Source organism: Zosterops lateralis (genome assembly GCF_965231275.1).
Source record: "Zosterops lateralis genome assembly, chromosome: 26".
In the NCBI taxonomy this organism is placed as follows: Eukaryota; Metazoa; Chordata; class Aves; order Passeriformes; family Zosteropidae; genus Zosterops; species Zosterops lateralis.
Window position 1 is genome coordinate 905594 of NC_139786.1, and position 13365 is coordinate 918958.

At 46.8% G+C, this 13365-nt stretch overlaps 1 protein-coding gene across 1 annotated transcript; it reads right to left on the reverse strand.

The window, feature by feature from the left end:
* Nucleotides 1-3805: 3805 nt before the first annotated feature.
* Nucleotides 3806-12865, reverse strand: LOC310919147 (tubulin alpha-1C chain-like). The gene is made up of 5 exons (XM_083878332.1): nucleotides 12809-12865; nucleotides 10147-10369; nucleotides 6775-6923; nucleotides 4780-5460; nucleotides 3806-4203 (listed from the first exon to the last, which is right to left on the reverse strand). Exons 1-5 carry the CDS (start codon nucleotides 12809-12811, stop codon nucleotides 3910-3912), a joined length of 1350 nt encoding a protein of 449 aa, XP_083734458.1. The 5' UTR covers nucleotides 12812-12865; the 3' UTR covers nucleotides 3806-3909.
* Between the last annotated feature and the right edge of the window lie 500 nt (nucleotides 12866-13365).

Consider the following 13365-nt stretch of genomic DNA (forward strand, 5'->3'; position numbering starts at 1 on the left):
CCCCATCCCTGCAGTGTCCAAGGCCAGGTTGAACAGAACTAGTGAAAGGTGGTGAAAGGGGGTGGAGTGAGACGACCTTTAAGGTCCCTTCCAACCCAAACCATTCTCTGATTGACAAAAAAAAAACCTGCAAAATAATTTAAATATTCAGTCGCTACAAAATTTCAGCGAGGCCAGTTGAAAAAAAACCCACCTCAGTGCACTGAAATAGCTCTGCACTATAAATAGTGACCACTGCAGCTTTGCTTCTGTGCAGCATCTCCTACGCACAGGAAACCATGGCCTGGTGCAAAGGCACACAGGTTTATCTGGCAGATAAAGCAGGACAGAGGCGCTGGAGCCAGAGCCTGTGGGCACAGGGCAGCACAAAAGCAGCACAAAAGCAGCTCTTTGCTGTTATAATGTTCACAAGGACTGGAGTGCAAAGGAGAATCAGTCTTGGGGAATTTGCCAGAGTGGAGCAGGATGTTGACAAGAATGCCAGCAGGCCCAGCAAGGCTGAAGGTCTAGGACAAAACAACCAAAAATTGTGCAAATATATTATAACTGGGGATAAAGTAATGGAATGAGTGAATGGATGAACCTTACCAACTTGACAGAATTGTATCTGAGGCACAAAAGTTTTTTTTTTTTTTTTTTTTTTTTTTTTTTTTTCTCTGATATTACTTGATATCAGTTTATCTGTAGGAAAAAAGTAAAATAGAGCCATGTGTAGCTGTGGACTTATGTTACCTCTGCTGCCCAAATGAGGTTTTTATCATACTGTGGCATGCTTACTATAGAAAATAGAAATGTACATAATTATATATATATATATAATAGATATTAGCACATTAAAGGGGATTCAGATTGCTTTTTCAGAGAGCAGAGTGGGTGGAAATCAAATTCTGCTGCATTGCATTCTCCTGGAACAGCACCAGAACCATTCTAGAACAGATCTCAGAGATAACACCAGAATTTACCACAAAGTTCACAGTGACCGCCAGGGCTCCAACTCATCTCCTCCTCCAGCTCATGACTCACACAAGTTTTTCTGTCAGGTGAGAGCTATTAATTGCCAATCTCAACACTGGGGAAAGCTGTGTCACCACACAGGTAAAGATATATTTAGTTACCACCAGATAATGCCAGTGCAAACAGGCACATGACTGTGCAAAGCTCAACTTTGGGCATTTCTTATCAAAGGAAACACCACCTAAAGTGTAGAATTAGGAAAAAAAGCTTTCAAAGTGCAAAGCAAGAAATTTCCTTTAAGTAACAGCTGACATCAACCTCTGCAAGTTTCAGAAGTTCACACTCTGACACTCAAATTTTAATTCAGTGCAAGATCTCATCTTCATTTCAGGAAGCGGATGAACCACACATTTGTTAATTCAACCATAGAGTCAGTAATTAGAACATGTTAAAGGATTTCTGCAGCTCACTGAAGCAAGAGCAGTTTTAGCAGGATTTTCCTGCTGTAATTATCTTGGCCTCATATCTGAGAAAAACCCTATCTTATCTTAGCTCAGCATGCACATGCCTACACAGAGAGCAGCTGCCCACTAGCTAAAGCAACAGGGTTTCTTAATACTAATATGATGAAGTTTCAAGTATGATGTAGGCTGAAAATGTAAAATGTGTTTTCGGCATCACTCCCATGGCTACAAGTGACAGCATCTCTTGTGAAACCTTCCACCCATCATCTTTTGCAGATTACATCTTCTCTAAGTAACATTACGTGTTACTTTTAAAAATTAAAAGTATAATGCTTCTCGTCTAACGTCTAGGATGAGATTCTCAGGTTTTTTGGAGCCCAGCATTCCATATGCACAAGGATTTTGTGTGGCTGCTGAGAGCCCTGGATAAAACAGACACACCATGAGCCAATTCCCACTGCAGAGGAAGTGGCCTCAATACAAGCAATCCACCAATGCAGTAAAAACCAGACCCCATTTGCAGGAGAGAGCAGGCCAGGCTTCATTGAAGCCAAATTCCTCACAGAAAAGCTAAAAAATCCCACTAAAGGCCAGCTGAGAAACCCACAACTCCAACAGAATCAACTTCCAAAGGAAATTGTGCTGCTGTGCTCGTGGCACAGAGGATTCTTCAGGATCTTTGGGGTGAAAACATGACACCTGCATGGCACCAAACAACCCTGTGCACGTTTCTCTCTGGGCACTGCCAGCCCATTAAAACCTGAAAGCTTGTCAACATGGAGTTGTTCTGATTGGAATGAAGGCATCTGTCCCTGGGCCCCACCAAACACATTTGCTTAATCAACCAGTAAGCAGGAAAATATGTTAATCAACAGGACTTCCAATTCATCACAGTTATGTCTAGTCTGGAACATAAAACCACAAGGAAAAAGAAATGAGAAGCTCAGTGAAACACTGGGCACGCTGAGCTGGGCTGAATGGCAGGAGGTGTGATTGCCACACATCCTGCACAACAGCAGGGCTGAATGTCTGAGACAAACACTGAGGTGATAAAGCACTCAAACTGTTCTCCTCACCTTTGTAAAATTGGTGACTTCCAGCTCCAAGGATTTCAAGTAAGATCGATTCAACACAATGGCTGAAAAAACAGTGATCCAGGAGAAGAGGAGCCAAAGCAATTCCCACAGAGCAGGTTGTTCTAGAACCTTCCATCAACAGCAGCAGGCTGTTAGTCTAAATTACAGGTGACAGCCCCACCTAGAACAAGTCCAGCCAAGTGGGACCAGGAAAAGGGCCCCACTGTGTGAGGGGATGTCACATCCTGCAGCATTACCTGAGCACTGGAGATTCCATGCAGAAAGGAGCTCAGGAATCTCACATATTCCAGCTGAGATTCCTGCCAAGCAGGTGTGCACAGCTGCAACTAAACAGATTTCAAGGCTTGGCCTGAATCATGCTCTGCTATTAAATCAGAAGAAACATGAATAAGTTTCAAATCAGATGGGGAAAATTCTCCAGCCCAAATCTCATCTTGGAGTCAGACTGGTGCTCTGTAATCACATTCAGCATTCAATCATCATCTTAAGATTTAACTGTTTCACCTTTGGCATTGCTGTGGGGGAGATTCCTCAGCCATCCAGCTCTACAACAGTGAAGTTATTTGGTTTGTGGTTCACTGTGTGCCCAGGCCCCCACTCAGTCCAGGCAGAAGGTTTCAGGCACAGGCTGTTCACATCTGAATATAAACCTGATTAGCCAAATCCTCTCCTGTTCCATCAGCTTAGAGAGAAGGATGGCAGTATCCATATCTAAACCTGTGGAATAATTACATCTGCAAAAGACTTAATTTTAGGGAAAACTAAGGTGTTTAACTGTGGCCAGTTAACTCAGATTTTTCTCCAGACAGCATCAGGCTGTCTGAGAGCTGCAGACAGAGACTCCACTGCCTTCTGTGGGAGGGCACAGTGATACAGGGCAATAATCCCTGCTCAGGTTCTGGCTACAGTGGCAGGTTCATCATTGCTAAGGAACATCCTGGGCATCTCTAAATTACTGGCCCTTGGATTACTTGTAATCCAAACAGCCTTCAGTTTTGAAGGTCTCGCATCTTTTATGGGTAACAGTTCCTTTTGCCTCTTGTGACACCATCTCTGGAGTCTGGGAAAAAATACCTAACACCTTCCAGAAAAATCTCCAGATCATTCTGTAGCCTCCTGCACTGGGCACTAACAGCTCATCAAATAGCAATGCCTTAAGGACAAAACCTGACCGAACTGGAGCATGTTTATTTTATTCAGCTACCTTCTTCAGAAAGGAATTTCATCTCTTGGGCTGCTGACTGCATGTAGTCATTGAGTGTACATAGTGTTTGGACACTACCAAAGCTCTTGATTAAAGAAGTTTATTCCAATCAGTTGACATGATTTACATTGCTACTGAAGAGGCAGTAAAATGGCAAAGTAAAATGCCAAATTGCAATTCACTGTTGGATTTAATACTCTTCACCTTCATCTTCTCCATCCATCGAGTCTGTGCCCACTTCTTCATAATCCTTCTCAAGTGCAGCCAAATCTTCCCGAGCCTCTGAGAACTCCCCCTCCTCCATCCCTTCTCCAACATACCAGTGAACAAAGGCACGTTTGGCGTACATCAGGTCAAACTTGTGGTCCAGGCGAGCCCAGGCCTCGGCGATGGCTGTGGTGTTGCTCAGCATGCAGACTGCCCGCTGCACCTTGGCCAGGTCACCCCCAGGAACCACCGTGGGGGGCTGGTAGTTGATGCCAACCTACAGGAGAGGTGGAAGAGACTGTGAGTTTTCTTTGTGGTGTTTGACAATGACAATTATCAAAGTCAGACAACAGGAGCTGATTAAGACTTGTCATTCACAAAACAGCTCCGCACAAGAACCCAAATTTCAGAATATAAACTAGATAATTGAGGCCAACCTATAGGAGATATGGAAGAGACTGTGAGTTTTTGTGAGTGTTTGACAATGACAATTATCAACAGGAGCTGATTAAAATTTGTCGTTCACAAAACAGCTCCGCACAAGAACCCAAATTTCAGAATATAAACCAGGTAATTGATGCCAACTTATACGAGAGGTGGAAGAGACCGTGAGTTTTCTTTGTGGTGTTTGACAACAACATTTATCAAAGTCGGACAACAGGAGCTGGTTAAAATTTGTCATTAAAATTTGTTTACAAATTAAAATTTGTTCACAAAACAGCTCTGCACAAGAATCTAAAAACAGCTCTGCGCGAGAACCTAAATCTCAGAATATAAACCAGATACCAACAGAACCAGCTCAGAGCAAACAGCACAGAGAATTCTAAGGAATCACACTGGAACTGAGACTTGCCTTAAACCCAGTAGGGCACCAGTCCACAAACTGGATGGTTCTCTTGGTCTTGATGGCAGCAATGGCAGCATTGACATCCTTGGGCACCACGTCCCCTCGGTACAACATGCAGCAGGCCATGTACTTGCCATGCCTGGGGTCACACTTCACCATCTGGTTGGAGGGCTCGAAGCAGGCGTTGGTGATCTCAGACACAGACAGCTGCTCGTGGTAGGCCTTCTCCGCTGAAATAATCGGGGAGTAGGTCACCAGAGGGAAGTGGATACGGGGATAAGGCACCAGGTTGGTCTGGAATTCTGTAAGGTCCACGTTTAAGGCACCATCAAACCTAAGGGAGGCGGTGATGGACGACACGATCTGGCCGATGAGGCGGTTGAGGTTGGTGTAGGTCGGGCGTTCAATGTCCAGGTTCCGGCGGCAAATGTCATAAATGGCCTCGTTGTCCACCATGAAGGCACAGTCAGAGTGCTCCAGGGTGGTGTGGGTGGTCAGGATGGAGTTGTAGGGCTCCACCACTGCTGTGGAGACCTGAGGTGCAGGGTAGATGGCGAATTCCAGCTTGGATTTTTTACCGTAGTCAACCGAGAGGCGCTCCATCAGCAGAGAGGTGAAACCTGATCCAGTCCCTCCCCCAAAGCTGTGGAAAATCAGGAAACCCTGCAAGCCAGTGCACTGATCTGACTGAAAGAGAAAATACAGGTGTTCAAGACATTGTGTGCAGTAAGAGTCCCCAGTCAAGCTCAAGAAAGAGACAGCTCTGAATTCTGACATACCAACTGTTCGAGCTTCAGAAATACTGAATTTATCCACTGAGAGTCAAGGAGGTGTCTCACAAAAAACAGTATTCTCAACTTGGTTTAAACTCACTATATATTGGATGGTAACCACTTCAAATTGCTTAAAATTCCTTCTACCTCCAATTCTCAGCTGAGGCCATTAACAGCAAGCAAGAAAAGCAGGAATATTCAAAGTGTATCTACCAATAGATAGATAACATTCACAGTATTCAATATGTATCTATCCCTAACAGTTACTTGGTGTTCTCTCTCTGCACGGAAATGGAGCAATCCCCCATCCCAGGGCCATTGTTCTGATGCTGTGTGAGTGCCAAGTGTGTCTCTGCTCAGGGAAGTGAGTGTCACAGGCTATTGCAGTGCCTGTCCCAGTCACTCTGCTCCAAAGACAAAACTAGACAGCCCTGTCCTCACAAAGAGGTGCCACATGATGCTCAGCTCACAGGATTAGCAGGGACTGCCAACAGCTTGTGCAAAGAAATTTCAGGTCAAAGTACAGCCTTGCTGCAAACTTATCGTTGTTTTAATTAGACATTGTGGCAACCAAGTGTTGAGAGTAATGCCAGTTGTGATCTGCAAAAGGTGGACTTTACACTAAGGCTCACTTAGCATTCCATATCAAAGCACCTGGGTTTTGCACAATGAGAATTCCTGTCACCTTTGTGACACAGATTGGGCAATGGGCATGTTTAGTAAATAGGGAACCTGAACCTCCTAAACTGCAACTTTCATAAGTTTGCCACTTGCCTGAAGTACTGGGGAGGCTGAAAATATCTCAGCTTATTGAGATCTATTCTTTTTCTACTGTTAATAATCCAGAAATCATAATAGCAGAAATGGAAGGAGTAGTCTAAACCAAAGAAGCACACAATTATTTAAACTTCCTTGAAAGAGCCACAGCCAGAAACCAATCCTCCTCCAGCAGGAACTAGACAAATCATAATTTTTAGTTCTAGCTTTCTGAATATGAAACTACATATGAAGTTTTAGGTGCCTCATCAGCATTTTAGGCCACTTGAAAGTCATATCTGACAGGAATAATTCAGCCATTCTAAGAATAAAACCAAATGCAGACCAAGTCCATAGATTCACACACTACAAAGAAATTCAATCCCAGTTTATAGGGCTGTGTATTTGATAACTTCATTTCCAAATCCTGTAAAACAGATGTTTCAGAGCCTTCAGTAAAGAGAAGTCTTACCAGCTTCCTGATTCGCTCTAGAACCAGATCAATGAGCTCTTTCCCAACCGTGTAGTGACCCCGAGCGTAGTTATTTGCAGCATCTTCTTTACCAGAAATCAGCTGCTCAGGATGAAAGAGCTGCCGGTATGTCCCGTTCCTAACCTCATCTGGGGAGAGACAAGATATATATTATTATATCATATATAAATATTTTAAAGTTAATTTTCTAGATAGATAATTTTTTTCAAACTTCTGATGGTGTCCAGAATAATGTACTTAAACCTTTAGAGATAAAAAGCAACTATGTATCAGGAGGTGACTTCCTACAGCCTAAATGCTGAATAACTAAGAAAAATTAACTTACTGCTTAGGAAACTGTTCTATTTTACACCAAAGTTTAGAATTTTGACCTGTTAGGGCAACTTAAAACTGGACTATAGCAGGACTATTCTTCCAGTTTTAGACAACTTAAGGCCCATTTTGCAGCTCAGCAGCTGAAATCCCATTTTTCCCCTTCACTTCCCAGGATGTTTCTGCAGGCAGAGCCAACACTGCTTGCCTGTCTCCTCCTCTTGACTGTACTTTGTGCCAAAGGTAGAGAAGGGTTCAAAAGGAACAGGAGATGCTCTTGGAGAGTTCTGCAATTATCTAAACCCTGAGCTGTAAGCTGCAGCACACACAGCTGTGTTAAAGCAGAGCACACACAGCATCCCCCAGCAGCTACACATTTGGAGACTGATTTAGAGCCACTAATTCCCAGAAATATGGACTTACACCCAGCAGGCTAAAGCTCTGTCCTACCAGAAAGGTACAAAGACACTCAGCAAAGCTTTGTCTCTGGTTTAGCTCAAGCCACTCTTGAGTTGTGTGCTATTGCAGTATTGCATCCTTTAATTTAAACCAGGTGGACAGCAGAGAGCTTTATTAACTACAGCTGAAGTTGCCTGTTTGCATGTATTCATTAATCTGAAATAGAACAAGCAAGACAAAGACAAGTTTAAGATGTAAAAAAAAAAAAAAAAAATTAGCATTCAAACCAGTTTAGGTTGAGCAGCTCCCACTGCAGTCTGCCATCTGATATTCTAAAGTATTTCTAGGACTGCATCAAATTAAAAATAATTTGGAAAAGTTTAGCAACTCAAATACCCATATATCAGAGACTTCCTATAATGTCACCCCACATTATGAAGGGACAAATATGGGTAATAAGGAAAAAACTCAGAACAAAATGGTTCTTTATCCTTTGCAGACAGGGGTAGCACGAGCCAGGACAGTCCTCAGGAAGTAACAAAACTTGTAGAATGTAGAGGATCAGCCACTGGACTACAAAAGTGTCCCTGGAACAAAGGACGAGGGTGAGGGGACAGATAAACCAGCTGGCCCCAGACACACTGCCTGTTTTAGACTGTTAAAGATTGTGGTGAATTCCCAGATGTCACTGCCCTATTCTGTGGTGGAAACTTTGATGGCATTTTACCACCACATTCCCAGAGGTGATGCATATCCACCACCCTGCTGCTTTCTGCAAGAGCAGCACTGCTCTGGAAGGAGAGAAAGCCCTGTGCACACAATCCCCAGCTGCTGCATGCAAAAAAAAAAAAGGGGTTTTCATAAATTCAGTGCATAGGGACTGGCTGCATGAATAGGGAGACTCGTGAGCCCAGGAAACTGGAGCAGTAATTTTCACATCAGGCAGGGAGGAATAACAAAGGGCACACAGTGTGACCTTTAACAAAAAGCCCTAACTCTGAGTATTACCAATCTTGCCTATCTCCCCACACTTCACCTGCATCACCAACAAGCACTGAACACTCACTGCTTTTTTGGCATTTGTTCCAAGACTCACCAGCTCCTGTGCCCTGTTCTGCCACCTGCTCTCCCTCATATCTCATTTCTCAGCCGTTCCTGGGTGCTCAGAGCCACCACCTGGCCAGCAGCAGAGGAGACAGCAGCCACAGGGCTCAGAGAGGCACAAAGCCACACCTGGAACAGCTCCTGGGAATGTTAGTGTATGGCTAAAGCTGTCTGGGCTCATTTCTAAGTTATAGCCCAGCACTCCCACAGCCTCCTGCTCCCCTGAGAGGTTCATCCAGCCCTGGTTTGGGTACAGAGGAGTAACCTGAGCACATTCACACATTTCCCCAGCTGTGTATTGCAGAAAGATAAAATACAGCAATTGCACAAGCACAGGCAACACAGGCCTCTGCTATAAGAGCCCTAAATCACTGATTGAGGCAACACAGCCAAAAACCAGCTCCAGAAGAATTACTTCTGGCACAGAGTGGTGAGAGGAAATCCAGGATTCCTGACACAAGGGATGGAGGCCTTGTGAAACCAGCAGCTCACATTGAGCATCCACTGCCCCAGGATGGAGGACTGGCCAGTGGCTGAGGCAGGGGGTCACATCTGAACACCCAGTGCCACAGCCTGGAACAGAACTCGTTTTCAGGACTAGATTGCTTCTCAAAGATAAGGCAACAGGAAGTTGAAATGCACATTCAGAAGTCCCTGAATTCAGGCCAGCTATGGGGACTCACTTCTGCAAGCACTTACACAGATTGCTTTGGGAAACCACAGGAATCATTCCTGTGTACAACAAGGAATCTTCCTAATGATACATACAGTGTCTCTTAAAAGAGGTTCTACTGACTGCAGCACACATTATGCCACACTGTCCCAAGGGGCTACAACTGCTTATATATAAGTTATGTAACTATATAACTATAACAAGAAAAAACATGAAGCTTGTTCATTTAACTCCACAGCCTGAGAGAAGGCAATGCTGAAATTCTTGACAGTTCCACAATGCACATTTACCTGTCTCAATGAACATAAAGCCAAATATTTTCCATCACTGGGAAAAGCTGCAGGCAAGCTTCGTGTGCTAAAAATTAAAACCCCCAAAGCATTTTTGAGGACTAGAGGAAGGGATCCTTTAGCCAATTTGCACAGTTACACTGTTACCTATGACAGCAGGCCACAAACACAGCCCTCAGGATTCTTGACAGTTCCACAGTGCACATTTACCTGTCTCAATGAACATAAAGCCAAATATTTTCCATCACTGGGAAAAGCTGCAGGCAAGCTTCGAGTACTAAAAATTTAAATCCCTAAAGTGTTTTTGAGGACTAGAAGAAGGAATCCCCTCACCAATTTCAGAGTTACACTGTTACCTATGACAGCAGGCTCCAGATCCACAAATGCAGCCCTGGGGATTCTTGACAATTCCACAGTGCACATTTACCCATCTCAATGAACATAAAACCAAATATTTCCCATCACCAGGAAAAGCTGCAGGCAAGCTTCAAGTACTAAAAATTAAAATCCCTAAAGCGTTTTTGAGGATTGGAGGAAAAGCTGTGACAGCGCCTTGCACCGTTACACTGTTACCTATGACTGCAGGCTCCAGGTCCACAAACACAGCCCTGGGGACGTGCTTCCCCGCGCTGGTCTCGCTGAAGAAGGTGTTGAAGGAGTCGTCCCCCCCGGGCAGGGTGGAGTCCCCGGGCATGTTCCCGTCGGGCTGGATGCCGTGCTCCAGGCAGTAGAGCTCCCAGCACGCATTGCCGATCTGCACGCCCGCCTGCCCCACGTGGATGGAGATGCACTCGCGCTGTGGGGACACAAACACAGCGTGGATCAGCACAAACAGCCTTGGCCTCGTTTAGGAAACACACCCAGGGGGGCTGCTGGCCCCAAAGTGTCAGAACATTGCCCTCGTTGTCTTGGTGTTTTGGGGCATTTGGCACAAAACGCGACAGAACACAAAAGTCCCTTTGAGACATCATGGGCTCCACCCAGAAAAACACTTTTGGACGTTATTTTTACAAGCTCGTTCCTCTTTGTTATTCTTCAATCAGACAGGAAGAGTCTGATGGACTCTTTCAAGTTCTTCAGCCCATTTCTCTCCTCATGGCAAACTGAATATTTAGGAAAGCTGATGATCACACCTCTCACTGGCCTACAGCATCACTTAGACCTCAGCTCCAGAAGCACAGCCACCAGAGGCAGCAAAATCCTCCCAGGATCCGGAAACACTTCATTTAATGTACACAAAACCAAAAAAATGTTCTCCTGATCCCTTGAGGAAGCTTTGTCATTCAGTAGGCAAGGCTTTGCCTAACAAACTCCTTCACATCCCCCATAAATACAGACCATCAGGCCTCAAAATTGCTGTACACAACACCAGAGGAAACTACCTCATGAAAGCCATGCAGAAAATGGTTAATGGCAGCAAAATTATCTGTTCCTACCCATTGATGGATGGACACCCCATTGATGTCCAAAGCACAAACCCAGTTTCTTTAATACTGCAGCACAGAACTGAAGGTTTGCAGAGGTGTCCTGTGCTGGATTCAGTGGCCCTTGTGGATAATTTCCAACTGTGAGTGTACAGTTTGGCAACACAGCCACACACCAGCTGCCACATTAAACCAAGGCGTGTTTGCTTGGACAAAATACAAAGTCCAGCACACTGGGCAGTGACTGGCTGCACCAATACAAACAGCAGTGACTGAGAGGCAGATCCTGCAGGTTCTCACAGGATCCTCTTGTCCTCAGCAGGGCAAACCACGGGCCAGGGAACAAAAAGAGACTCGTGGCCAGCACAGATGATACTGATGATACTGTGAGTCCTGCTATTACTTTTAACTAGTATGTGCCTATTCAATGAAACACAAATCTCTGTCAGACACTACCAGATTTATCTGCCCATTTTGCACTGTGTGGCCTTTTCACATCACCAAGAATGCTAAAGAACAAGGCTCGGATTTTATTCTGAAAGCATCAGCTCCAGGTTGGAATGACAGGTAACAGAACTGTCACACATTCACACATCACTGATGAGAGATTCAGAATAAGGACTAAATATATACAGACAGTGCAGGTAAATGCTGTATTCAATCCACTACAGAATCCTCTTATGCACTTCACACTAAATGCTTTCCCCACACTTTATGTACGTTATTTACAGGCACACAAAGTTTCAGGCAGAATTTCTCCAGCCCAGTCTCTGTCTCATTTCCCTACAGGATGTGCCTGTCCTGTCCCTGCAGGACTCTGGCACTGCTGGATCAGGCTCTGGCTCCCTGCACTCCCCTGCACGGTGCTCAGGGTCCAGCTGCACCTGTGTGAGGCTGATGGAAAGCCAAACTTCCTGAGAATGGCTTTGCCAGCTCAGAGCAAACCCATCAGCACACCATATGGAGGAACACTGTTTTCCCTGGGATGGGACTCCTGCATCCTTTGCATAGACCAGGGGCTGAATTCATACTCTTGATATGACTTTATTTGAAAACTGTGACAACAAACAGCCCTCCAATACTCTAACTTACAATCATTTTCAACTCAACAAGTATTTCCCATACATCCTAGCATCATTGCCACATTTATAAATCCCTGTAACCTTCTGACAATCTCTGCTCAGAGATGCAGGAAGACAACACCCCCAGGGGTAAGAAGAGCCGCCTGCCCATCCCAGCACCTGAACCCTGTCCTGTGAACATCCCAGCCCCGTCACGCCTTCCCGATTACCCCTCAAGGTGACTCAATTCAGCGGGTCATTACGGCCAGGCAGGCGGCCTCACAGAGTCCTTCAGGAGCTCTGCCCCATCAGCCCAAGGCCGGCACGGACAGCCCTGGGGCGGGAGCGGCACCACCCAGGGCTGGGGCCGGGCTGCTCCCCCGGGTGTCGCACACATGTCCCAGGTTTATACAGAGGAAACGCGGCCGCTCTCCCGCGCTCTGCAGACGGGACACCCGGGGCCCGCAGGAACAGGCCGCCCTGGGGATTGACGGTGCCCGTGGCGGACCCCCAGCCCCACAGCCGGCCGGGCCTGAGGGTCCCGGGAGCCGCCATGTTCTCGAGGAGGCCGCCACCATTTTGGGACGAGATGGCGGGAGAGAGACACAGGGCGCGGGGCAGCGAGACCCCCTGCCCGCCACGGCCCGGCGGGGCAGTCCCGCCGCTCATCCTGCCCCCCACACCTTCCTGCTGCAGCTTGGGGAGCGGCGCTAAGCCAGCCCTGCCCCGCCGGGCCCTCGCCCCACTCACCATGGCTCAGGAGCGCCGGGACAGACGCGCAACGTGTCTGGGCAGCACCGAAACAGCGGCGGCCCTCCGCGGGCTCGCTTTATATAACGTGCGGGGCAGGGCGCTCGGCTCCCTGCGCGGTGCTCATTGGCACGGCGTGCGCCCAGCTATATACTATTAGATAATAGAAACGTCTGTCACCATCCTGCGCGACCTATTGGCTGATTCGTAACAAGGGGCGGGGAGGGGGCGGGGTTTAGTCTTCCCGCCAACGACGGCCGGCGCCTCCCTCAGGCTGCGCCTCAGGCGGGATCGCTGAGGGAAGCGAGCCGGGCTCAGTGTGGGGATCCCCGCCCGGGGATCGCTGAGGGAAGCGATCCGGGCTCAGTGCGGGGATCCCCGCCCGGGGATCGCTGAGGGAAGCGAGCCGGGCTCAGTGCGGGGATCCCCGCCCGGGGATCGCTCTGTCTGGAGCCAGTGCCTGAAGCGGTGAGGGCTCAGTGCTATCCACCCCCCGGGTGTTGGCCAAGGGCTCCGAGCTCAGCCTGGGGGAGCCCAGAGCCACAGCGGCCCTGGGA

Bases quoted from the DNA above. Each gene is read 5' to 3' on its own strand.
- LOC310919147 (XM_083878332.1), bottom strand. The intron at 5,461-6,774 runs GTAAGACTTCTC...TTTCTCTTTCAG, and splicing joins TAGAGCGAATCAGGAAGCTG to TCAGATCAGTGCACTGGCTT. The intron at 4,204-4,779 runs GCAAGTCTCAGT...CCTCTCCTGTAG, and splicing joins GGTGCCCTACTGGGTTTAAG to GTTGGCATCAACTACCAGCC.